General features: G+C 56.9%; 1 protein-coding gene and 1 long non-coding RNA gene across 9 annotated transcripts in view; one reads left to right on the forward strand and one right to left on the reverse strand.

The window, feature by feature from the left end:
- The window catches only part of CD82 (CD82 molecule), a 56,337-nt gene that overhangs the window by 26,822 nt on the left and 5,152 nt on the right, over window positions 1-24,363 (forward strand). For 4 of the 8 annotated variants that reach the window (XM_024975088.2, XM_059874610.1, XM_059874612.1 and 1 more), the window contains 4 exons: window positions 3,776-3,907; window positions 9,646-9,718; window positions 14,690-14,814; window positions 14,961-15,035. In XM_024975088.2, coding sequence (XP_024830856.1) covers window positions 3,845-3,907; window positions 9,646-9,718; window positions 14,690-14,814; window positions 14,961-15,035 — 336 coding nt within the window. In that variant the 5' untranslated portion in view covers window positions 3,776-3,844. 8 annotated transcript variants of the gene reach the window in all.
- On the reverse strand, window positions 5,274-20,183 carry LOC112441654 (uncharacterized). Its single transcript, XR_009490713.1, has 2 exons — window positions 19,447-20,183; window positions 5,274-13,761 (listed from the first exon to the last, which is right to left on the reverse strand). It is a non-coding gene; the product is annotated as an uncharacterized lncRNA (long non-coding RNA).

Raw genomic sequence — 24,363 nt, forward strand, 5'->3', positions numbered from 1 at the left:
TACTTAAAAATGTAAAATCTGTTCTTGTGAGCCGTACAGAATCTAGAGGGTGGGTTGGATTTGATCCACAGGCCCTAACTGGCCAATCCCTGCCTTACACCAACCCTTATTCTTACCTTGTGGATGAAGAGACTAAAGTTGAGACCACTAGAGTGTGACCCCAGACCCTCGGATTCCGACTCTGGGGTCTCCTCAGGGCTTGGTGGTCATTGTGATCTCACTGAGGTTGATGTCACCCTGCATCAGGGGCAGCCTAGGTGTGTCCCCAGCCTGAGCTGACTTCCTGCCCTTTGTGGGGCCACCCATCTTCTGCCCAGTATGGAAGACGTGTTCATCTCCTGCTCCCAGCTTCTGTGAGGGGTAGTGTCAGCACTCGCGGGGCAGAAACACTCTGTATCCTGGATCTTGGCCGACAGGTCCAGGAACCACCCATCACCCCAGGCTCTGATTCTCAGCCCCTTCTCTTCCCTCAGATGAGTCTCAGGTAGTCTCTGGGCTTTCCCTGATTGGCCAACCTACCTGTCAATCATGGGGCTGCTTGTTTCAGCACCTGAATCCACCCAGCTACTTCCTGGAGAGGAGGAGGTGGCCTCAGGGGCCAGGAGGCCTGGGTTCTGTCCTTGCTGGTCCATGTACCCTTGACCTTGGGCAAGCTCCCTCACCCCTCTGAGCTCCAGTTTGCTCATAGGATGCTGAAGGGCTTACTTTGCCGAACTCCTAGTATAATTTGAGTGCATGAAGAGAGACCAGCGAGGTTGCCTGTAGTATCAGGGAATCCCAGCCGAGCAGCCTCTGCCTCCTCCTTGCCTGCAAACCAGAGCTCCTTTTAACAGTGGCCTTGGTCCTCACCACCTACATAATGGAATCCCAGCCATTCCCAGAGACCCCTTTCTGCAGTCAGGGCCACTCCTGGGAGGCAGCGCTTCACAGCCCTTGGGTCTGGACCTATCGTGTGTGCTAAGTCGCTTCAGTTGTATCCGACTCTGCAACCCCATGGACCGCAGCCCACCAGGCTCCTCTGTCCACGGGATTCTCCGGGCAAGAATACTGGAGTGGCTTGCCGTGCCTTCCTCCAGGAGATCTTGCCGACCCCAGGATCGAACCTGCATCTCTTACGTCTCTGGCACTGGCAGGCGGATTCTTTACCAGAGTGTTAGTTGCTCAGTCGTGTCTGACTCTTTGCGACCTGTGGACTGTAGCCCACCAGTCTCCTCTGCCTGTGGGATTCTCTAGGCAAGAATACTGGAGTGAAAATGAAAATCAGTCTGTCCAACTCTTTGTGACCCCATGGACTACACAGTCCATGGGATTCTCCAGGCCGGAATACTGGAGTAGGTAGCCTTTCCCTTCTCCAGGGGATCTTCCCAACCCAGGGATCAATCCCAGGTCTCCCACATTGCAGGTGGATTCTTTACCAGCTGAGCCCACAGGGAAGCCCAAGAATACTGGCTGCTGCTGCTAAGTCGCTTCAGTCGTGTCCGACTCTGTGCAACCCCATAGACGGCAGCCCACCAGGCTCCCCCGTACCCGGGACTCTCCAGGCAAGAACACTGGAGTGGGTTGCCATTTCCTTCTCCAATGCATGAAAGTGAAAAGTGAAAGTGAAGTCGCTCAGTCGTGTCCCCATGGACTGCAGCCCACCAGGCTCCTCTGTCCATGGGGTTTTCCAGGCAAGAGTACTGGAGTGTGGTGCCATTGCCTTCTCCCAAGAACACTGGAGTGGGTAGCCTAACCCTTCTTCAGTGGATGTTCCCAACTGAGGAACAGAACCGGGCTCTCCTGCATGGCAGGCAGATTCTTTACGAGCTGAGCCATCAGGGAAGTCCTCCTTTACTGCTAGTGCCACGTTATAAAAATCAATAAAAAGCAATGCCACTCTCATCAAACAGAGTGGAATATGGTGGTTCTATGGCTCAAATACCACACCACTGCGTAAGGATCACTGTGACTCGGGCAAGTTAGTTCACTTGCCTCCACCTGCCCCCGACCCCCGCCAGAGAGGAGGACCCGCCACACTAAAGGGATGACACACTCCGACAGCTGCCCGGAGTCGGCGCTGTTCATGGGGAGGCCAGGTGGCTGTTTTTGTTTAGTCGCCCAGTCATGTCTGACTATTCGGCGACTCTATGGACTGTCCATGGAATTTCTGGGGCAAGAATACTGGAGTAGATTTGCCCTTTTCTTCTCCAAAGGAATCTTCCCGACCCAGGGATCGAACCCAAGTCTCCTGCACTGGCAGGTGGATTCTTTACTGCTGAGCCACTGGGGAAGCGCCGGCCAGGTGGTTACTCTTGTCTAAAAATCGCCCCTTTCTGAATATCTGCAATCTTGCAAGGCTGCCCTGGAGGCCCAGCCTGGACGGAGGACGTGAAGCCAGAAAGGGTAGAAACTCCTTTCCCTGTGCAACAGCGCCGGCCAGCATCGATTGCCAAAGGAACGACCGTTTCCACACTTCTCCAGTTTCACAAGAATCAGCCAGCGTCCCCGCTCCCCGAAGTGGTGGGGTTCTTCTCAGGAAGGGATGAGTTAGCCACAGGCGGCCTGGGGCTGAGCCTGGGGCTGAGCCTGGGGCAGCCCCTCTGCCTTCACGGGGAGGAAATTCAAGCAGGGCCGTGGTTGGCAGGAAAAGCACGCCTCCTTCAGCGAGAGGCTCTTTCTTCTCTTGCTGTTTTGTTCTGTGCCAGTTTACCAAGTGCCTGTGGTTGTCAGGCGCTGCCCTGGGAGGGGAGACAGAGGACAATGGCTCTCCTTCATGGGGACACCCCCAGCAGGCCTTCCTGGGGCCAGGCCTGGCTTCAGGATCTCAGATCTCTGGATCTCTTGACAAGAGGGGAACCCTTGTTTTCTGCCCCTCTGGGCCTGGAGGAGGCCCCAGGTGGAGTTACTGAGGCTGGACTTCCCTGGCTCTGAGTCACTGCTGTTCCCACATTTCTCAGACCCAGGCCTTGGACGCTGGTAGCCTGGAGGAGTGTTCAGTCTAATATCCCCCTGTAGCACTTGAATTCCCATAAGTCTTTATTCAGCTGTTGCTTGCACGCCACTTGGGATAGGGCACTCACTACCACCCAGGTCACCGTTTCCTTCCTCGGACGGCTTTGTTCCATGTTGTGCCCGAATCTCCCCCTTAACTCCCCTACTCCCGTCCCTAGAGGTGTAGAAAATTGAAGCTGAGCTCCCATTTGGCAAAAATGATGGATTAGACCAGGGTGAGGGGACCTCCACGTGAACGGGGAGCCGCAGGCTCAGGATGGCCTTTCAGCCTTGCAGGAGGAAGGGATGAAGTCCACGCCTTGGGCCCTCTGTTCCCTCTGCTCCGTAGCTGCTTCTCCCCACCCTCCACGGGGCAGTGGGAACAGGGTCTGGTGCCTACTCCCCCACCCCCAGGCCAGCTCGGCCCCTGCAGCTGTCCCAGGCCAGCTGTCTCAGCCCCAGCTGCCTCTGCTGGCTCCCTTGGCCCCGTGGGGCCTGAAGGCTGGCTGTTAGGCATTCTGGTTGTGTCTGACCTCAGGGAGCCTGAGGGTTATTGTTGGTAACTTTCCTGTAGGCCCAGCCCTGGTGGAGCGGCTAAGCCAGACCCTAACTGCCACCCACACCCTCACCCCACTGCAGTGTGGCTCTGAGTCGGTCATCTAACCTCTTGGCCTCAGGGTCCCCTGTAATAGGACCTGATGTGTTAGCACCTACCTCATTAGGTTGTGGCGAGGGTGAGCTGGGGTGATCGAGGGTCAGTGGGTCTGGGGTGTCCGTCAGCATCAGTTCCCTGTCCTCCCCCCAGCTCAGGTCCTGCGCAGCACTGACCCACCTGCCGTCTCTCTTCTGCCCAGGGAGCTCCAGGACCGACAGGATGGGGTCAGCCTGCATCAAAGTCACCAAGTACTTCCTCTTCCTCTTCAACTTGCTCTTCTTTGTAAGTATGACCGGCGCCTTCCAACTGCCTAGGAAAGACACTCTCTTCCTGGGACATCCCAGTCCAAGACCTTCCAGCCTGGGGCTGGTGGTGGGGTGTGGCGGGGCTGGGGCCTCAGGCAGATTGTTGGAAATGGAAGCAGGTGGGGGTGGAAGGAGATTCCCAGCGTTCCCAGCTGGCACGGAGGCAGAACACTGGGCCCCTGCCCCAGTCTTTCCCTCTCCCGGAGCTCCGCCGAGGCCACAGGGCGGTCTGGGTGGGAGGTGGGCGTGGGGAGAGCGGCATCTTCCTTGTCCGGTCCTGACTCCCCATCCTCCTCCGCCAGCTCTGAGGAATCTGCCTGCGGCAGGTCTGGGTCTCAGCTGCCCCACCACACCCCCACCCACACGGTGAGGGGTGTCCCCCACTGCTCCGAGCTCCCAGAGGGTGGGCAGAGTGAGGACACCGTCGCCCCTCCCCAGGCCCACCCTCCTCTCGGGCCAGGAGCCGCCCAGCTGTTCGCTCCGTGCACATCTGGAGCTGCTTTTCCCGGGGCCTTGATTTTCCTCTCTGGTCTGGCACAGGAGGAGGACTCCTGCCTTGGAGTTGCCAGGATGATGGAATGAGTGTGTGTGTATGTGTGTGCATGCGTGTACATGCTTATGGGTGAGTATGTGTGTGTGAGTGTATGTGAGATTATATGTGAGTGTGTGTGTGTGTGCATGCATATGTGCACACACTTATGGGTGAGTATGTGTGTGAGTCAACGTGAGATTATGTGTGAGTGTGTGTGGGGGTATGTGAGCATGTGTATGTGTGAGCAAACGTGGGTGTGCATGTGTGGGTGTGTGAGTGAGTGTATGAGTAGTGTGTGAGAGTGTGAGTGTGTGATGGGGGTCGGGGTGGGTGGAGAGTGGACTGGAGACCGTTAAAGGAGTAGAGCTGGGGGCTGTGGCCTGGGGTGGGTGGAGAGTGGACTGGAGAGACCGTTAAAGGAGTGGTGCTGGGGCTGTGGCCTCTCATGCTACTGGTTCACCCGACACTATTAAAAAAAATCAAAATGTTTATAGGATGTTTATTATGACTCAATTTTATTTTTAAAAAGGTATATATATATATATGCATATTTTTGAGAGGAACAGAAAATACTTCTGAATATTCATGTTGGGATTCCTGAGATTTTTGGTTTCATTCTTTTTGCTTCTCTGCATTTTTCAAATTTTCTACAACGCATTCCTTGTGGAAAAAGTTTTTTTACATTACAAGTTACACAGGAGTATGCTGCTAAGTCGCGTCAGTCGTGTCTGACTCTGTGCGACCCCATAGACGGCAGCCCACCAGGCTCCCCCATCCCTGGGATTCTCCAGGCAAGAACACTGGAGTGAGCTGCCATTTCCTTCTCCAATGCCTGAAAGTGAAAAGTGAAAGTGAAATCGCTCAGTCGTGTCCGACTCCTAGCGACCCCATGGACTGCAGCCTACCAGGCTCCTCTGTCCAAACCAAGCATCATGCTAAACTCCCTCTCATAACTTTAACCCAAAACATAGATGTTTACAGGTGTATTGCTGGCACACATGCATGCACACACACGTACCCACATGCACCCACACACGCACATACATGAACACACGCACCCACACCCATGCACACAGAAGCACACACAGAAGTGCACACACACATATACCCACACATGCATGCACACACGCATGCACACGCGTACCCACACCCCCACATACATGTACACACACACCCACACCCGTGCACACAGAAGTGCACACAGAAGTACACACACACGCACACATATGTACCCACACATGCATGCACACACACATGCACACGCGTACCCACACACCCCCACAATACATGTACACATGTACCCACACCCGCGCGCACACATGTGCACACACATGTACCCACACACCCACATGCATGCACACACACATGCACACACGCGTACCCACACACCCCACACATACATGTACACATGTACCCACACCCGCACGCACACACGTGCACATGCATGTACCCCACACACCCACATGCATGCACACACACATGCACACACATGTACCCACACATGCATGCACACACTTGCGTGGACATGGACAGCCCTGGTGCTGCCTGCCCTGCAGCGGGTCCACCCTGGCTCTGGCCTACCTTCCCTGCCTCAAGGATGCTGCTGAGGCCGCCCTGCTGCTCCGGCCCTCCATTGATGGCCGCAGGGCCTGGGCACCTGAGTTTCCCAGCTCAGCAGTCAGGGCCCTCCCGGCAGGGCCAGGCTTCTGGAAATCGGCTGTCTGCACAGCCCGAACCACGCCTTCCCTGGCAGGCACTGTGCTCCCGGCTGAGGCCCAGCTCTAAGGGCCAGCCAGCCAGGATGAGGGGTGGAGTGTGGGAGCCGGTGGTTCTGTCCCTGGGGCTCTCAGGGCCTGAGTGGGGAGTTTGGGCTACAGGCTAGGAGGTGGCAGGGCCTGGGGACGCAGCCCCCCATGCAGCGGGAGGGAGGGAGGTGGAGACTTCATGGAGGAAGGGAGAGGGGTTGAGGGTCTGGGGCCAGGGTGTCCCTTCCACTCCCAGGCTACCTGCGGAACCAGAGCCTAGACGAGCTTCCCTAGGGCCGCGCTCTGAGGGTTGGTCTCGCTTCGTCTCCTCCCAGCTGCTCCAGGACACTGGCAGGGAGCAGGTATTCCCTCCCCGGGTGCCAGGGCCCAGGAGGGCTCATCAGGATATGGGGGGGCTGTAGTGGGAGAGAGGGGGAGCTTTTTATCTCAGGAGGGTGAGAGAGAAATGAGAGAATGAAAGGAGACAGTGTGTGTGTGTCCATTTACCCATCACTCGTCACTCATCCACCAAGGGTACACTTGACAGCTCTGTGTATTCAGACCCCGTCCTGGGTGCCAGGTAGACATTCACTTGGTGGAAGAGCCGTGGCTTCTGCGCTCGGGGGCCTGTGGTCCGGGGAGTGATGGACTTCCATCAAGTACCGGCTCAAGTGGACAATAGTACTGCAGTTGTGGGAGGAGCTGGGCCTGAAGGACATGGTCCCTAAGAGAGCAGATAACAAGGCAGCCGACCTCATCGGGGCAGTCAGCAAGAGCACCCTGCAGTTACGTATGCGGCCGGCAGGACCACAAGTCCAGCACCGGGGGAGTGGGTCCCAGCGAGCCTCTCTCAGCTGGGCAAGCAGCCCTTCCAGGAAGGATCTGGGTCTGTGTTTCCTGCACAGCGGGAAGCGGTTACGTGATTGAACCTGTGGTTTGGCCAAATCTCTCTGGCTGCCGTGTGTTCTCACGTATGCACTCGGGTCCACGTGTACACCCTGGCCTACCCCCCTTGTGACCCCAAACTCCCCAGGAAATTACCCCAGCATCAGCTTTTCTCAGATCTAAAGAAACTTTGAGGCCGCGGGTGCCGTGGCCTTTCTGCAGGTAGGATGCTGGCCTGTGAGGTGCCTGGCCCCTGCCAGGAGGCTCTGGTGGGTCTGGGGAGAGGTGTTCATGAGGCGTGTGCCCCGTGGCCCCAGTCTGGGTTCACAGAGGAAGGGGGTGTCCTGGCCCCCTACCTGGCCTCGTTCCTGGCTGTCCCGTGGCCTGGTGCGGATCCAGCAGCACCTGGCAAGCGGTCAGGCCGTAGTCCCCAGACCTGCAGAGGAACCGAAAAGATCGTACCAGGCGCTTTACTCGCTGGGCTCCTGGAGGCGAGCTGAGGAGCCCAGCTGGGCAGTCTGGGATTTTACTCTATTGGGGGTAAAATATTTGCCCAGAGGGAATTTTCCGCCCTGTCTTGCATTCTCTGTTTGGGAGGGCAGTTCTTCCTGCAGCCCTGCCCATGAGTGCAGGTGAGCAGACCGGGGCTGCTTCACGTGGGTGTGAGTGCAGGGCAGACCCCGGGCCAGCCATGTTGGGGTGCGGAAGGGTTCAGGAGTCTTTGGAAACCTAACTGCCAGGCCCTGTCAAGCCCACCTTCCTCCCAGAGAGCTGTGTGGTCTGAGGTGCCTGCCACTTACGGGTGGACACTCGCCCACCCCACCCCCCCTCCACCCCCAGGGTCCCAGGAGTTTTCCTGTTTTCAGGGACTGGCTTTCTGGGCCGAGGCCCAGGACAGACCCCCAGAATCCCTGACCCTGGTTTGCTGCCACGTGACCAAGCTGTACAATCAGACCTGACATTGAGCCCCTGATGGGTGAATTGGGGGACCTCAGGCAAGGTCAGGACCCCAGTCTCCCCGTCTGTAAAGTGAGGACAATAACAGGGCCCATCTGATAGGGAGAGAGGAGGCGACAGGTGAGTTGCTGGGGACAGATGTCGGGGGGTCATTGTTTTTTCCACTTCCTGGCCGCAGCTGCTGTTGTCTTTAAGGGGTGTTGCCTCTAAGGGTGAGGCGAGCAAGGTACTTGCTTTGGGGTCGGCAATAGCCCACCACATTGGGGCCCTGGGCCTTTTCAAAAGGCAAAAGCAGTTAACACCAAGCCTGTCTTTATTTATAAAAGATTGATATTCTGTTCATCATGCATTTTTTTCCCCATGAGGTTTCGTTTCTTAAAAATGGTCTCTGTGAACTCATTTATCTCAGTTACTGAGTGGTTTTGGTGTCCCCTGAGTCACAGTTCACATGTGAAGCAAATGCCCCATTCACCTTACCCAGGGCCCCAGCTTTTTAATAATTGTAGAGCAAGACTGACGAAGCCCCTGGGGCCAAGGGGCTCATCCCAGGCTGAGGGTTTTATCAGCAGCTGCTGGCCTAGCCCCTGAGATTATGGGATGATGACTGAGGTGGGAGCCCAGGGCTGGTGGTAAAGGGACATGGGGACGCACTGGGACCCTGAAGGTGGTTTATCCCCGAGGTGGACCCAGGCCAGGCCCCAGGGGAAGGCCAGTCTTGCAGGGTGATGCGTCCCCTTACGGGAATCTGTGCTTTGGCCCAGACTGTGGGCCCCTCCCCACGCTTAGCTGGCTTGATGGGAGGGTGGATCCTGGTGGCGGTTCCACCTGGGGAGGTAGGCTCAGGTTGTGGGTCTGCCCGCTGGTGCAGGGAAGGGAGGCAGGAAATCCCTGGGCCTGGGCCTACAACGACCACACCCCACCACACACCCCATTCCTTTCCTTTTCTAATCTTGTATGTACACAGTCTGGTTCATGAACTCAGTCCCTTGCTGAGTCCTCTGCCCCTGGTACAGTAGGTGCCCAGGTCCACAGGCTGCATGCAACCCAGCCCTGCCCTCAGGGAGCTCACAGTCCAGCCAGAGGGATATGCGGCAGAGTTAAACCCAGTGGGTTTAGTGGGTTTAAGAAGGGTCCGATGGTGGTTGCCCCGCAGTTGAAGCCCCTTAGTTGGCTGGGGGTCAGGAAGCCTCCCGTGAAAAGTGGTCTTGGAGCCGAGAGATCTGAAGACAGGTTAGGCTTCGATGATCAAGTCCGCGGAAGGCTCCACGTGCCCCGGAGCCTGGCTTGTTTGGGAAGCTCCCAGCCCCCAAGCTGGGGAAGGGCCAGGAGATAAGTAGGAGGGTCCCCCTGGCAGGAGGCGGCACCCCCAGAGCCGGCACCCTCGGTTTGACCGCACACAGAGTAGGATAGGGGAGAGCAGAGAGAGGAGGGACTTCCCACTCCTGGCCTGCTCTCTGGATTGCTGGAGTTGGTTGCAGTTGGGGTTCGGGGCTTGAGGCCACCCTGACATCCTGGGCTGGGCAAAGATGGATGTGGTCCCTCCGACCCGGGGGCAGCTGGGAGGGGACCCCATTAACTGCCCCTTTCTTCTTCCAGGTCCTGGGCGCGGTGATCCTGGGCTTCGGGATGTGGATCCTGGTCGACAAGAACAGTTTCATCTCCATCTTACGTAAGGGTCCCCCTGCTCCTCCCTGGCCCAGCTGCCTCTGAACGAGGGGTGGGGCAGCAGGTGGGGCTGCTCCCACAAGTCCTCGACCCTCCCTTTTTCAGCTGCCCTCGGGGCCTGCCTTGCCCAGGTCCTGCTGCTGACCACTCTGCACCGCCCCCCCACCCCCCCCACCCCCCCCTCCCCCGCCCCGGGGCCTCTCCGCAGGGGTTTTCAGAAGGAATTTTCTCTCCCTCTCCAAACAAAGCTGCTGTTGTCTGGAGAAGGCTGGGGGATGAGAGAGGCTTGTTCTCCATCCTGGCCCCTTCCCTCTGCCCTGACCTTGAGAAAGCCTCTTACCTCCTCCGTGCCTCCACTTGCCTGCTCAGCAACACATGGGCAGTGGTGCCTCCCCTTCCCAGTTCAGAAGAAAAGCCAGGAGTGGCAGGTCGTCAGGCACGCATGAAGCACCTGCGACGTGCCTGGCCCCGGCCAGGTGGGCCAGGCAAGTGTGGCGATGAGGAGGCGCCAGGCCAGCGTCTACCGCTTGTGGTCACAGTGTGCCAGGCACGGAGCCAAGCGTTTGGCATAGATAAACTGCCTTAACCTCAAGCAGCCTTGGGCAATAGGAACTTCCCGCCTTTCAAATGAAGACTCAGAGAAGTAACATCCCTGGCTCAAGTTCACCCAACCTCAGAGTGATGGGTGTGGGACTCGGACCCCCAGAGCTTTGGTCCAGATGGTAGGGAAAGCTCCTTGTCTCCCTCTTGAAGCTGGAGGGGAAGAAGCCCAGGGCTCCCCTGCCAGGACGTTAGGAGGCCTTCCTGGTGCTCTCGCCGCCTCCTCCAGGAAGCCTGCCAGGCTTGCTGAGCTCGCCTCCAGTGGACGTCCTGAGGCGGGAGGGAGGCAGAGAGCGGAGCCCAATGCCACGCCCCTCAGTGAGCGGGTCCTTGGCTCACTTCCCCTCCCAGCAGCTGCCCGAGGCAGCAGGTTTGGACTCAGGCCCGTGACAGCTGCTTGATTTGAATGAAACGGAACCAGGCTAGGATGGGTGATGGAGGGGGCCCCGGGGGCTGTGCCTCCCCTCGGACGCGAAGGGAAGGGAAGCAAGGGTGATCCCCCCTCCACCATATCTGCTGCTGTCTGGGACTGTCAGTCCTGACTTCTGCTGGGGGCAGGGCGTGGACGGCTCCCCATCCGGGGGCTAAGGTTTGGGTTTCCTGCCACAGTCGGGTGCCCACACCCCCAACACCCTCCCTGCGAGGAGGATGGGACACATTCTCCCTGGCCGCGCTCGCTCGGCCCAGGCTGCCTGCTTCCTGGGCCGTGGTGCACACTCAGCGGGCACTGTGCCTCGGGGCAAAGTCTCAGGGCCCAGCCGGCCCACTGCGTTCCTGCCCTCTGCACCCCGCCTGCCCGGCGCTCCCGGGGTCCTCCCTGTTCAGGGCTGAGAATCTCAAGTTGGCCAGGCTTTGGAGGCCCCCTGGATGCACCCGAGTGATTTTACAGATACCGAGGCCTGACCCCACCCCCAAGGGATCTGACTCCAGGGGTGTGGGTGGAGCTCCAGAGCACCCCCTGAGGCTTTTAAAAATCTTCCTAGGGGGTTTCCTGGGCAGCCAGAGTTCAGAAACGCTAATGTGTTAGCCCAGTCACTATGTAAACTGAGGCTCAGAGAAAGGGAGAAAAAGACTTGCTAAGAGTCTCGCAGCAAATGAGAGTCAGAACCGGGAGCCCAGGGCCTACTGTGTGCGTGAGCCCAGAGCCTGCGTGACACGGCTCTCCTCTTACCTAATTGAGTCCTCACTGGGAGTCCCTGGGGCTGGGCATTACCAGCCCCATCTTACAACGGAGGAAACTGAGGGGAGGGGAAAGGTAGACACTTGTCCAAGGGCACAGCTAGAGGGTGGGGGAAGAGGGATGGGAACCAGAGGGCATGGCTCCTGAGCGCCCCCCTCACCCCCTACCACCGGGCCCCGCAGCACGCCCCACATTCACAACGTCAGGAGCAGAAGCCAGCACGGCGGGTCAGGACTAGAGCACCAAGCCCGATGCCAGGGTTCCGGTCCTGGCTCTGCCATCTACTGGTTGTGCGATCCTGGGCAAGTTACTCCACCCTCTGTACCTCCTCATCTGTGATATGAAGGTGATAATAGACCACGTCATGAAGTCCATCCTGAGAAATTAGGCAAGTTAATGTCTGAACGAATTTGGAAGGGTTTCTGGTAAACCATAAACCCTGCATAAATGATTGTTAAATCAGTTTATAATACCATCTGATCCTCAGAACATCTTTAAGAAGCCAGAATTACTAGTTTTATTTCACAGAGGAAAAAAAACAAACAAGCCAGAAGCCCAGAAAATGGCCTGCCCACACCCCACAGGGGTCAGAGCCATTGGCAGCAAAGTTGGGGGTAGGTAGCAACCGACTTTGTGTGGCCCTTGGGCTCTTTGGGAGGTTTGGGCTACTTCCTGCCCACTTCGCTGGTACCTCTGAGACCCAACAAGACCAGAGGATGCCAGTCTTGGTGCATAGGGCCTGGGCTATACGCGTGCCCCCTTCCTACGTCACGTGGCTCAGATCAGGAGCAGGCCTGAGGCCCTGGAGGAGGACAGGGACTGACAAAATGTTCCGGGAAACAGAGACCTCGCACCTCGGTTGGTCCCCCAGGAGAAGGCCCCGAGTGGCGGTGGCGGCGGCGGCGGGCTCTCAGCCCCCAGCCTTGCCCCTTGGGCCCCGTCCGCAGCCTCCTAGCTGCTCCGGGCCCCGACAGATGGATCAGGGTGTGGAGCCACCTTCTCTGGGCCGTGGCAGAAATTCAGCAGGCTGGTTTGGATAAAGGGCCTTCTTCAGGGCTGGCACACCGTGGATTTCCAGGCAGTGCCAGTTGATGTTGGGAGGAGGAGGATTCACTGGGAGGGCTTGCTGAAACCCAAACCCAGGAAGTTTAAGAAAAAGCAACATTTGACCGCCTCCCCACTGCTCTTGTTGGTGGATGAGAGCCCAGGCGGTGAGGGCCTGGAGTAAGAGGGAAGTCTCCTCACTCACCCCCTCGGGGCCTCTGCTCAGCTTCTCCGGGTCTCCTTTAGGGAGCTGGGTGGGGCGGCCGCCCTGCCCTGATGCCTGAGAGTGAGGTGGGCTGGCCAGGGCGTTTCTTCAGCTCCAGAACCTTCTGTCTGTGCCCAGGAAGTGGGGCTGGATCACCTGCTCCTACCCACCCATGCGCCAGCTTTGTGGTGTTCCTTAAGGGCCCCCGCGCACCCTCCATGGCTGAGGTGGGGACCTCAGCCCCTCTGAGGTTCGCCCCCACCCTGCCAGAGTCGCTGTCAGTCAGCCCGTTGGCAGCCCTGGGCGCGCCCAAGTCATTGGGAAAGCACGATGAACAGGCGGATTCCGGGTCATCTCCTGCAAAGTCTGCCCAGCTGTGGTGGACCCAGGAATCTGCATCCCCGATGGCGGTCCTCCTGATCTGCTGAGGCTCTCGGGGTTGTTCTGTTGCCGTCTGGAAGCTCTGCCCACCCCCCACACACCCTGAGGGTGCTTCACCAGCTTCCCTGCAGCGCCTGGGGCTGTCAGAGGACAGCGCCCGCAGCCCCCTGCCCACAGGAGGCGCGACCCCCGGGCCCTCCTGGCACGTCACAGCCTCGGGGTTTGGAGTGGACTCCACACACCCCACACCTGGGAGCTGGAGGAGGGCGTGAGCTCTTCCCTGCGTGATCTCTTGGGATTCTTGGGAAATGCTGGTCGAGATTTCTGACCTCCATCCGCCCGGGGGTGCTCCGTCATGGCCATTAGGCACCGCCCCCCTTCCCCCGCCCGGCATATCCCCTGCCAGACTCCTCTCTCTCTCACCTTCTTTTCCGTCTTCCCGTGCCCCAAGCTTCCTCCCGTCTCAGACGTGTGCCGTGCTCACTTGATCTTAGCCAGCCTCAGTGTCTTCATGGCCTTTCACACCCCTCACCCCGCCACACGTCACTTCTGTGGGTGGGGATCTCAGCAGGTTGACTGGCCGCTGCATACCTAGCATTGGCGTAGCGCCTGGCACTCAGAGGTTCCTGGTAAATCTCTGTGGGCCAAACAAATAAAGGAGAGAAACGCCTGCATCAGTGCGCACGGCCCGTGCAGAAGTGGAAAGAGCCTGGCGTCGGGAGTCTGTTGTTGAGTCGCTCGGTTGTGTCAGACTCTTTGCAACCCCATGGACTGCAGCACACCAGGCTTCCCTCTCCTTCACTCTCTCCTGGAGGTTGCTCAAACTCATGCCCGCTGGGTCAGTGATGCCATCCAACCATCTCATCCTCTGTTGCCCTCTTCTCCTTTTGCCTTCAGTCTTCCCCAGCATCAGGGTCTTTTCCAGTGAGTCTCTCTTTGCATCAGGTGGACAAAATATTGGGTCTGCCCATTCGCAAATCCCAGCTCTGGCCCTTGCTGATGTGCCTTTCTGAGCCTCAGTTTCCTCATCTGTGAGATGGGTGTGCTAGTGCCTGCCGGGCAGAGTTCTGGCAGATGTGTGAAGCCCTGAGGCATAGTGAGTGGGCAAGAGGAGCCACGCTTGTTGTTTATGGACATGGAGAAAGGTGGGCTTCTGCGTCCGTAGCCCCAGCAGAACCTGCCAGTCTGTTTCGTTAATTCAGCAAGTGACTCATACAGCACTTTGCTGTGCTGGACACTGTCCCGGGGGTGGGGTTTCAGCAGGGACCTGTCCCTGCCCTCATGCAGCTTACAGGCTCCTAGGAGTCGCAGACGATGAGCAAGAGAAGTCAGTAAAACTAGTCTTTTCAGTCCCCTAAGTGCTAAGGAGAAAAAGGAAAGCAGGGAGGGGGCGGGGCACACATCTAGGGGAGGCCACTTCCAAAGCAGGGGAGGGAGCAGGTGCCTGGCTGGATGGCTGACCCCAGTGTCCCGACCCCACGGCAGGGATGTGGCTGCAGCCCTGCCCCGATTTTGCACTCAGCAAGGGCGAGACAGGCTGAATCCAATGTCCTTCTCCCCCGCAGAGACCTCCTCCACCTCGTTCAAGGTGGCGGCCTACGTCTTCATCAGCGTGGGGGCCCTCACCATGCTCATGGGCTTCCTGGGCTGCCTGGGTGCCGTCAAAGAGGTCCGCTGCCTGCTGGGGATGGTGAGTGCGGTCCCCCCAGCACTACCCACCCAGCGCCCCCATCTCATCCTGCCCGGGGGGCCCTGGCCCAGTCTGGGTGGGGGCATCCAAGGGGAGGGGGGCGTGGTGGGGACCCTGCTGACTCTGTGTCTGCTCTGCACCCCCAGTACTTTGCCTTCCTCCTGCTGATCCTCATCGCCCAGGTGACTGCCGGGGTCTTCTTCTACTTCAACATGGGCCAGGTGAGCACCGCCCCGACCCCGGCCCCACCCTGACCTGGGCTGGACTAGCCACGTGGGTAGGGAGTGGGGGTGGGGGTGGCTTGGGGGTGGGGGACAGACAAGAGGCCTCGTGGTTGTCACAAAGAAACCCAAGTGGGGAATTCCCTGGAAGTTCGGTGGTTAAGACTCCATGCTTTCACGGACAAGGGTGTGGGTTCAATCCCTGGTCGGGGAACTGGGATCCTCCAAGCCATGTGTCGCAGGAAAAAGAAAGAAAAAAGGAAACTCGCAGGTGCCAGGTCAGCCTCCAGGGCCTCCGGTTCCTATGGTTGCATGGCAGAATGCTAGAGGTGGGTGGGGACAATACAGGGTGGGTGGAGTCGCTGCTGGGCCCAATATTGACTGGACCCCACTACTTCCTAGCTGTGTGGCCACTGGCAAGCTGCTTGCCTCTCTGTTCCTGTTTCACCTTCTGTAACAGGGGAAATTAATAATTTAACTCTCAGGGGTGCTGCAATGATTCAGCGAGATTATCCTAGCAAAACACTTAGCGTAATTCTCAGCATCTCGTCCGCAGATGAAGCCTAGGGAGGAGACGGCCCATGAAAACGTTATTCCCATGTCAGAGGGAAGATCTTCAGTATTAAGGAATAGAAAATCAGACATACTGGGGCTTAAACTCTAAGGATGTTTGTTGTTGATTTAACCAGAAGTCAGGTTTGGAAGCTCCAGAGGCCCTGGTTCTGGCTGTCTGTTCAGCACGCTCATCATGACATCTTTCCTCCATCATGCCACTTGTCTCATGGCCACAAGACGGCTGCCACAGCACCAGGCCTGACATCTGTGCTGCTCTGGCCAGGAGAAAGGGAGTGGGGCAGTGCCAGCCATGGCCATCCCTTTTATCCAAAAAGCAAGCCGCTGACCAGTCTCCTCCAGACTGAGTTTTAAAGGCACTCCTAGCTTCAAGGGAGGCTGAGAAAGTGAGTAACCAGCTTTCAGCCTCTAAAGACAGAGACGCAAGAGAGAAGGGGGCTCTCTGTTGGCCACTGGGTGTGCCAGTTGATTGTGACTGTCACGGTTAGCGTTATGGAGCACCTGCTCTGTGCACTTGGTATTTTCTAGAAGCTTTACACACATTATCTCGTCTTGTCCTCCCAGCAGCTCTACTGTGTAAGTCTTGTGTTGATGGGCTGGGAAGCAGATGCTCAGAGAGGTGATTAACAACGACAGCATCAGTAATAGTAACGATAGCCCCTTATCCCTAATCCCCACTGAGCACACACCAGATACAGGGCTCAGTGTCAGCCACTTTCCATGCCTGCTCTCCCTGAGCCCCGCCTCCTCGTGCTCCAGGTGAGGGCTGAGGGCATACAGTGGCAGTAGCCAGGCCAGGTGAGGGCCCAGGCACCACGCGGCCAGAGTTCACCCTGGGCCCAGCTGAGGCTGGGTCCTGCCTTCCCTCCAGGACCACAGTTCCCATCCACCCAGGTGAGGGCCCAGGCGCCACGCGGCCAGTCAGAGTTCACCCTGGGCCCAGCTGAGGCTGGATCCTGCCTTCCCTCCAGGACCACAGTTCCCATCCACCCACAGGGCTGGCAGAGCCAGTGGCCATGTGGACTCCTACATGTTACCACTTTGAAGGTCAAGTTGCCACAGATCCTTCTTGGAAGGAAGTTGAGAAAACATTACAGCAACGTCATCAAGTAATACTTCATAGAATTTAGAACAAGCCTGGTACTAAACGCTTTGTATATACTGCGTTTATTTGTTCCTCATAGCAAGCCTTTGAGGTCATGGGTATGAGTACCCTTTTTCAGATGTAAAACCCAAGCACAGAGAGGTTAAGTCACTGGGCCAAAGGTCACACAGCTAGTAAGTGGCAGAGCCAGGGTTTGAACCCAGGCCATCTGGCTTCCCCGTTCACACTGGTGAAATTTCCATTGTAGTGGTTCCTACCTGAGTCAGCTTTGCTTATTTATAATCTACCCAGTCTGTTTCCTAGGAGCAATGGCGCTAGCTTCCAACGTAGCCACAGAGCAGCTAAAATCAATATGAGGAATATCAGAAGACACACTGGGAGAGAAGAAAAACATTATTTCTGATCTGGGGGACAAGATACTCATGGGAGCTTAGAGCTAACTTGAACACTGAGCTTCCTGGCAGCCAAAGTGAAAGGGAAAATAGCAGTTTGGTAGATGAAAGGAAGTCGGCTTGGTTACCATACAGAAAGCCAATGTTGAGGGAAGGGAAGCTGCTCTCCCAGTTCTTCATTCCCATTGTGTGGCACTTGGGGCTTCTCTGGGCCCCAGTCAGTGGCACATCACCGAGAGAGGGGATGAGGACGGGGCCACAGTGAGCGGTTCCTGTGACGCAGAAGCTAGTCAGACGGTGCTGGGCAGGCTGCGTCTTCACCCTCGTGTTGTCCCATCTCACAGTAATGAAGACAGTGTCCATCTGTGAGCACCAGTCACGTCCCAAGGGCTGAGCTGGTCGCTTGACACTCGTTTTACTTTTACTGGCATTTTCAAGTTTAAGAAACTGAGGCCCAGGAAGGCAGTGACTTTTGGCCCTGGTTCTATGCAGTTCAAATGCGACAGAGCGGAGATTCCCATCCACTCCAACCCAAGGCCTGTGCTTCCCTCTACTTCCACGCTGCCTCCCTCTAGCTGGCATAATCTGCTTGGCTGCCAACCAGGAGCCATGCCCCAGAGACGACGTCCAGCCCCAGAGCCGGGCTGGTTTGGAGAATCAGCTCTCCTGACTCTAGTCCAGGCTGTCTGTGTCACGGTACCCCACTGTCCCCTTCTCTGCCTCCCTCAAGCCCCCAGACTCTACACTTCATGCCCCCAGCCCCCAGCCCCAGCCCACCTCCTCCTCTGGAAAGCAGGGGGAAATTTCCTGGCTTCACCAGGGAAGTTCTGGCGCCACCCAATCGCCCGAGTTGGAATGAATGATTTATTTTTTCTTCCCCAGCACATTGTAAATCCCAGTGGAAGACTAAACATGCCCTTGGTGGTGTTTATTCCTGCAGATGAGGCCCAGCTGGGGAGGTGGGACTTGGGTGAGCCTGAAGGAAAAAGGCTTTTTTGGAAGGCGACGGGCCCTGTCTTCCTCCCTCTCCAGGCCTCCTGAGCAGGTGGGAGGGACTGAGCCCCTGGGGTCTCCCTGAAGTGGTCTCCAGTGTCCTTCCTCCCAGCAGCCACTGTTCCCAGGGCAGCAGCAGGGGAGGCTTGGCACCTTGAGCAAAGCATGGGCCTTCCAAGCTGTGGGGTCTGCTTCTGTCAATGGAGGAGGATAGACCTGGTTGGCTTCCCCTCAGCCCCAGGGTTGCTGGGAGCCCAGACTTCAAGGCTTGTAGAAAACACAGGTGTGTTGGCCCAGGGCCTGGACCCCAGAACCAAGCTGCCCATGCGGGAGCCCCGCTCTGAGACCCTCGTCAAGTTACTCAGCCCCCCTGTGCCTCAGTTTCCTCCTTTGTCAAATGGCAGTGATCCTACAGGTCCGCTCTCCCTAAGCCATAATTCCAAAGTCCAAAAAACACTTCAGAAATCCAACATACCACTCACAACTCATTTGGTGGCAAAATCGAACCCGGATGGAAATGAGCTTGTTGATGGCCTTGGCTGACCCCCTTCAGGTGCCCCCAGGAAGTACAGAATGGAAGAGATCATGGGGGTGATATGCAGCCCTCCAGCCCTGCCTAAAATCTGACCGTTGCTCAGTGCCGGGGCGCACTGGCCCCGAAGGCCACCTTATAAGTGGGGCACCAAGGGTGGAGGCGTTGACAGATGGGAAGGGCCTAGTGTCTGCCTGGCCCAGGGCAGATGCGGGCTGGCATCACTGCAAGAGTTGCTATTATCGTCACCGTTGCTGACTTCACCAACGCCTCGTAAGGGCTCAGTGAATGGGCAGCTGTTCCTATTGTCAACAGTATCAATGCTCAAATTAGCAAGGGCTGTGGGAACCGGGATTTAGGTATGGAGTTAAGACTGCTCTGGCTGTGTCCTTGTCTGATCATTACCCAGCCCCCCTTTAGTGGGAAAAACTCAGGTCTGGGTTCTGCCGTTGCCTGCTATGTGACCTGGACATGTTACTCAGCCTCCCCGAGCCCCTGGTGACCTCTTGGGCCATTCCCAGCTCTGTCACTCTGGGTTGCTGGCTTGTTCTTTCCGGGTGGTGGAGGGTGGGCAGGGGTCAGTGCAGGAGAGGGTGAACTAGTAACCGGTTCCCAGAATGTGCTGGGTGCTGGGCTGGGTGCGCCCACACAGGCCGTCCCAGTGACCTGCCCGTGTGAGGCCACTGAGGCTCTGAGAGTTTCCTCAGGGGGCTTCCCTGGGTGGCTCTGACGGCAAAGAATCTGCCTGCAATGCAGGTGACCTGGGTTCAGTCTCTAGGTCGGGAAGGTCCTCTGGGGAAGGGTATAGCAACCCACCTCGGTATTCTTGCCTGGAGAAGTCCATGGACAGAGAAGCCTGGCAGGCGACAGTCCATACGGTCGCAAAGAGTCAGACACAACTGAGCGACTAATACTTTCACTTTCAACTTGAGCAGAAGGCCTGAGGGCTGAGAGCGTGAGGGGAGGGGCTCGCGTGGTCTGGGTGGCTGCCGGGGCGGAGGCAGGGGGCTGGTGGTGGTGACAGGGGCTGAGCTGGACTGCTGTGTGCTCTGCATAGAGGGTGGCCGGCCAGGAAAGCCATTATTCCCTTCCTCCTCCTTCCCTCTCCCACGCAAGAGGCCCACAGTAGCCAACCAGCCAGTGCCCATAGGAGGGAACACACAGGTGATTGTACGAGTTCCTTGAGGACAGCGTGTTCTGTGAGACAGCTCTCCCTGCCATGGAAACTTCCTGATTCACTAGCTTGGGTTTCCACGGCCACAGGGAGATGGCTGGAGTCGGGACGGGGGTGGAGGTGGGGGTGGTGGGGACCTTTCTCTTCCCTTTCGGGAAAGGGGAAGAAGGCACCCAGACTGTCCTTCTGGAGACGAGTGGGCAGACACTCTCAAGGACCTGCGTGTCTGGCTCCAGCGCCTCACTGGGGCCCACCCTCAGGGAGCCTATCGTGGGGGGCGGGACAGATGTACATGGCGTGGCCCCCGGCTGAATTCCTCAGTAGCTGGTTGTGTAGATTGCAGCCGGACTTTCAGGAAAGACCTAGGTGGCCACTAAGAGCGAAAATGCTACCCCCTCCACATCTTCCAGGCCGAAGGGTCCTCATTTCTTACCAGGTTCCCAGGATGAAGCCTCAAAGCGCTTGGCAACCCCTTCTGTGTACAGGGGGAGGGGCCGAGAAGGTGTGGGTCCCTTTCGTTGCACAGGGACCCCTCATTGTGAGAGGCAGTTTGGCACATAAGAGCATGGAGAGAGGGCTGAACACCATCCCAAAGAGGCTGCAAAGGAGCCTGGAGATTTACCCTGGGGAGGAAGGGGTAAAGGGAGATGAGGTTGGGTCTCAAACATCTGAATGACGTTTGTCCTGGGAGAGAACTATTCGATTTGTTCTGTCTGGTCCCAGCTGGGACTTGGGAGGGAGATGGAGGATGGAAACCAATGGATAGAAGCCATTTGGGCTCAACTTAAAATGAACTGATTGTACCAAGAGCCTCCCTGCAATGTGCTACTTTGTGTGGTACTGAGTTCCCCATCACAGGGAGCATTTAAGCAGAGCCTGGAAAAGTACGAAAAGGATTCTTCGTTTTGGATGAAATGCTGTCTTCTGAATGTACCTCTCTCAGAGGAGTCGCACCACAAAGCGACATAGAAGTGTAGCCTGGGGTGGGGGTCGGGGGAGAGGGGTCCCAGAGGGCGGCAGGGTCGGGGCCGGGTGGGATGCTGGATGGCTTGCTGTGACAGGATCTCAGGGCCCTGAAGATGCATGTAGCTGGTGATGGGTGTATCTCCACAGCTTGCCCGCTGTCTCATCTTGTGAAGCTGTCCTCACTGTCTGCGCCTTGGTTTTCTCTTTGGGGAAGCGGGGAGGATGGTATTGGACAAGAGCAGGACTGGCTTCCTAGGAGTGTACACTGAGCAGCCACACAGCATCCCACACTGAGAAGGTTTCTGTGCTTGGGCTGATGTCTTGAAATTCCTAATCATTTTGAAGTAAGGAGCCCTGCATCTTCACTTTACACTGGGCTGTAAATTATGCAGCCATTCCTAGGCAAGCCTCTTTATTGCATGTAACAGTAACCCAACTGAAACTGGCCTGACCTGGCTGCAGGCTCAGCTGGATCCAGGCTTCTAAAGGCTGCCACCGGCACTTTTTCATCCTCAGCCCTGCTCACCTCCGTTGGCTTCCTTCTCAGGCCAGATGTCCCCAGGGGGGCTTGGGGTGGCCACTCAGGCCCTCATTCCACCAAATTAGCAGAAAGCGAGGGCCCTCGGGTGTGACCTTGGGTCACTTGCCCATCCCTGAACCACTCACTGTGCCAGGGTGTAGAAGGTGCTAAGTGGCAGCCTGGTGTTTGCTTGCCCCTGGCAGCGAGGGGGCAGGACTCCTCGGCCACGTGGAGGGTTTGAGGGGTGCTTACTGCTAAGGAAGGGAGTTGCTGTTTCAAGGAGGGAGAGTGGACATGGGGCAGGCAGAAACCACAGAGTGGCCCCTGCAGGGATGAAGCGAGATGGTGAGCTGCTTCTCCCTGCTCCTCCCTGTCTCAGGAACAGCCTGGCTGCCAGGGTAACTTCCCCGGGCTCCCGACATTGCCTCCTGGGCAATGGGGTCCCAAGGCATCAATGCCGAGCTGAATCAGCCCCTGCCGCCATGGCCCCCCTGGCCCAGTTGTGTCCCTTGGCCCCATTCTGGGCTGGAGGATGGATGTGGTGTTTCCATGGAAACCACCCAGCCTCGGTGGAAACCACCCAGCTTCCATCGCCTTCTCATTTCTGGGGGCTGAAACAGGGAAGTCTGGGCTGTTGTGGCAACCATGCTGGGTATAAATAGAGCCCAGGTCGGTGAGGGGAGGGCTGGTGGGAGGATGTGGGGGGAGACCGCTCTCTCTGCAAGTGCCCCTGGGGACCTCCTTCTTTCCACGCCTCAGGGGTCACCTGCTCACTGGGGAGCAGAGGTGGAGCGGAGAGGGTCAGGGCAAAGAGGCTCAGATTCTGCAGGCAGACAGCCCTCGCTGTGCGACATGGGAAACCACCGAGCTGCTCTGGTTTAAAACTGCTCATTGCAGTGACCTCAAGGGCTTTCATTCCAAACAAGAGAACTGAGGGAGCTTAAAATGATACCTCAGTTCAGTTCAGTTCATTTCAGTCGCTCAGTCATGTCCGACTCTTTGCGACCCCATGAATCGCAGCATGCCAGGCCTCCCTGTCCATCACCAACTCCTGGAGTTCACTGAGACTCATGTCCATCAAGTCAGTGATGCCATCCAGCCATCTCATCCTCTGTCGTCCCCTTCTCCTCCTGCCCCCAATCCCTCCCAGCATCAGAGTCTTTTCCAATGAGTCAACTCTTCTCATGAGGTGGCCAAAGTACTGGAGTTTCAGCTTTAGTATCAGCCCTTCCAATGAACACCCAGGACTGATCTCCTTTAGGATGGACTGGTTGGATCTCCTTGCAATCCAAGGGACTCTCAAGAGTCTTCTCCAACACCACAGTTCAAAATGATACCTAGGCAGCTTTTAATTATTTGTTAAGAGAATTTTAAAGTAAGTGGTCCTTGTCATCACCGGAGAAAAGACTATATTCACATCTGTGAGTTAACCTAATGTCTAACTTTACATTTTACACTCTCCATACGGTACTGTTACAATCTATCATGTGTTGCATTACACAGCCATATGGTCTGTAGATTTTTGTAGACTTCCACAGATTTTGACCAAATTAAACATATTAAAGATTAAGTGCTAAAGAAGAAAAAAAAAAGAAAAAGAAACTGGTATGACCTATTGCAAGTGATGGCCATGGGGTTTAAATGCTGATAGAGCTCAATGGATAAAAACTTGGGTTCAGGAATCAGTCAGACATGGGTCCAAACCCCAGCTCTTCACATGTTGGCTGTGAGACCTTGGGCAAGTTAATTAACTTCTCTGGGCCTTGTTTTCTGCCTCTCCATAATACCTAGGCCATCGATCTGCCTGGAGGGTTAGTCAATGCATTAAAAGTCCTTCATCCAGTACTGTAATAACAAGCTTGATTGAAGTTGGCTGCTGCTGTTGTAACTAGTTATTGACAGGCAAGCTTTGCAAGTTGTAGATCTCTGCCAGTAAAACCAGAGAAATATTTGACTAAGAAATTTATGGTAAGAGAGGGACAGAGAGCGATCCTTGGGCGGGTGAATGGAGGGGGCCGGGCCCGCAGGGCGGTCTGCAGGATGTGGGTTCTTTGAGCCCTGTGTTCGTGGGGAGCTGGAGGAAGCCCCCGCTCATGGAGTTCTGAGCTGGCTCACTCTGAAAGCCCCCATCTAGAGGTCCCTGTCGCACCTCCCAGATTCCTCTTTCTCAGGAACTGAGGGACAGGCATGGGGCCATCCCCTTGGTGTTTCCGCTCCTCTCAGGCCCCTTGCCCCAAGGTTCTGTGGGGACAAAGGTGACCGTGAGCAGCCTGTTCCAGCTGGGGCGCCTGGGGAGGCCCCTGAGCAAGGTCTGCAGGTGGGGCTGGTTTGGGTCTCACCTCCCGCTGCACAGTGGGCTGGTTCCTGAAAAGCTGCCATAGTGAGATCCTCTGTTCAAAGCCCAGAAAGAGGCCTTCGGGGCCAGAGCCTTTTGATCCTGGCACCTCTCACCCACCTTCTTTATAAACGAGGGTTTCCTCTGCGGGGTTAGCGAAAAGCAGGTGCTTCCCTCTTCTCCCACAGGGACCCTACATCCCCAGCCAGCCTAGGCAGATGTGAACTCTGGGGGGCCCTGGAGCTGGGCAGGTGGCAGGGTTCCTCGTGCGTTCATTCTCCATGCTCGCCGCACACTTCCCCTGGCCAGGCTGGCTCAGACTCAGTCGCTGCCCCCCACACGGAGCTGATGTTGTAGTGGTGAGAGAGACCGTAAATCTTGGAAGCAGATGAGCGTGCTATGATGAGGCTACAGGGAAAAACCTGCAGTGGGCCTCCCCTCGTAGGATAAGGAGGGCCTGGCAGGGGATAGGGAAGGGCTGAGATTTTCCTGGGTGGTTCAGGAAGGCCGTTCTGAGGAGGAGCCATTTGAGGAGAGCTCTAAAGAGAGTGGGAGCATGAGCCACGTTCATATTTGGGGGAAGAAGATTTTAGGCGGAGGGGACAGCAAGTCGAAGGCCCCAGGCAGGAGTGCACCTTGCCCAAAGACCCGGTAACTGAAAAGGAAGGTGGAAGAGCAGGGAAAACGAGGTCTGGAAGCAGCAGGGCCAATTCTGTAAGGCAATTATCCTTCAGTTAA

This window comes from Bos taurus, chromosome 15, assembly GCF_002263795.3.
Source record: "Bos taurus isolate L1 Dominette 01449 registration number 42190680 breed Hereford chromosome 15, ARS-UCD2.0, whole genome shotgun sequence".
NCBI classification, from domain to species: Eukaryota; Metazoa; Chordata; class Mammalia; order Artiodactyla; family Bovidae; genus Bos; species Bos taurus.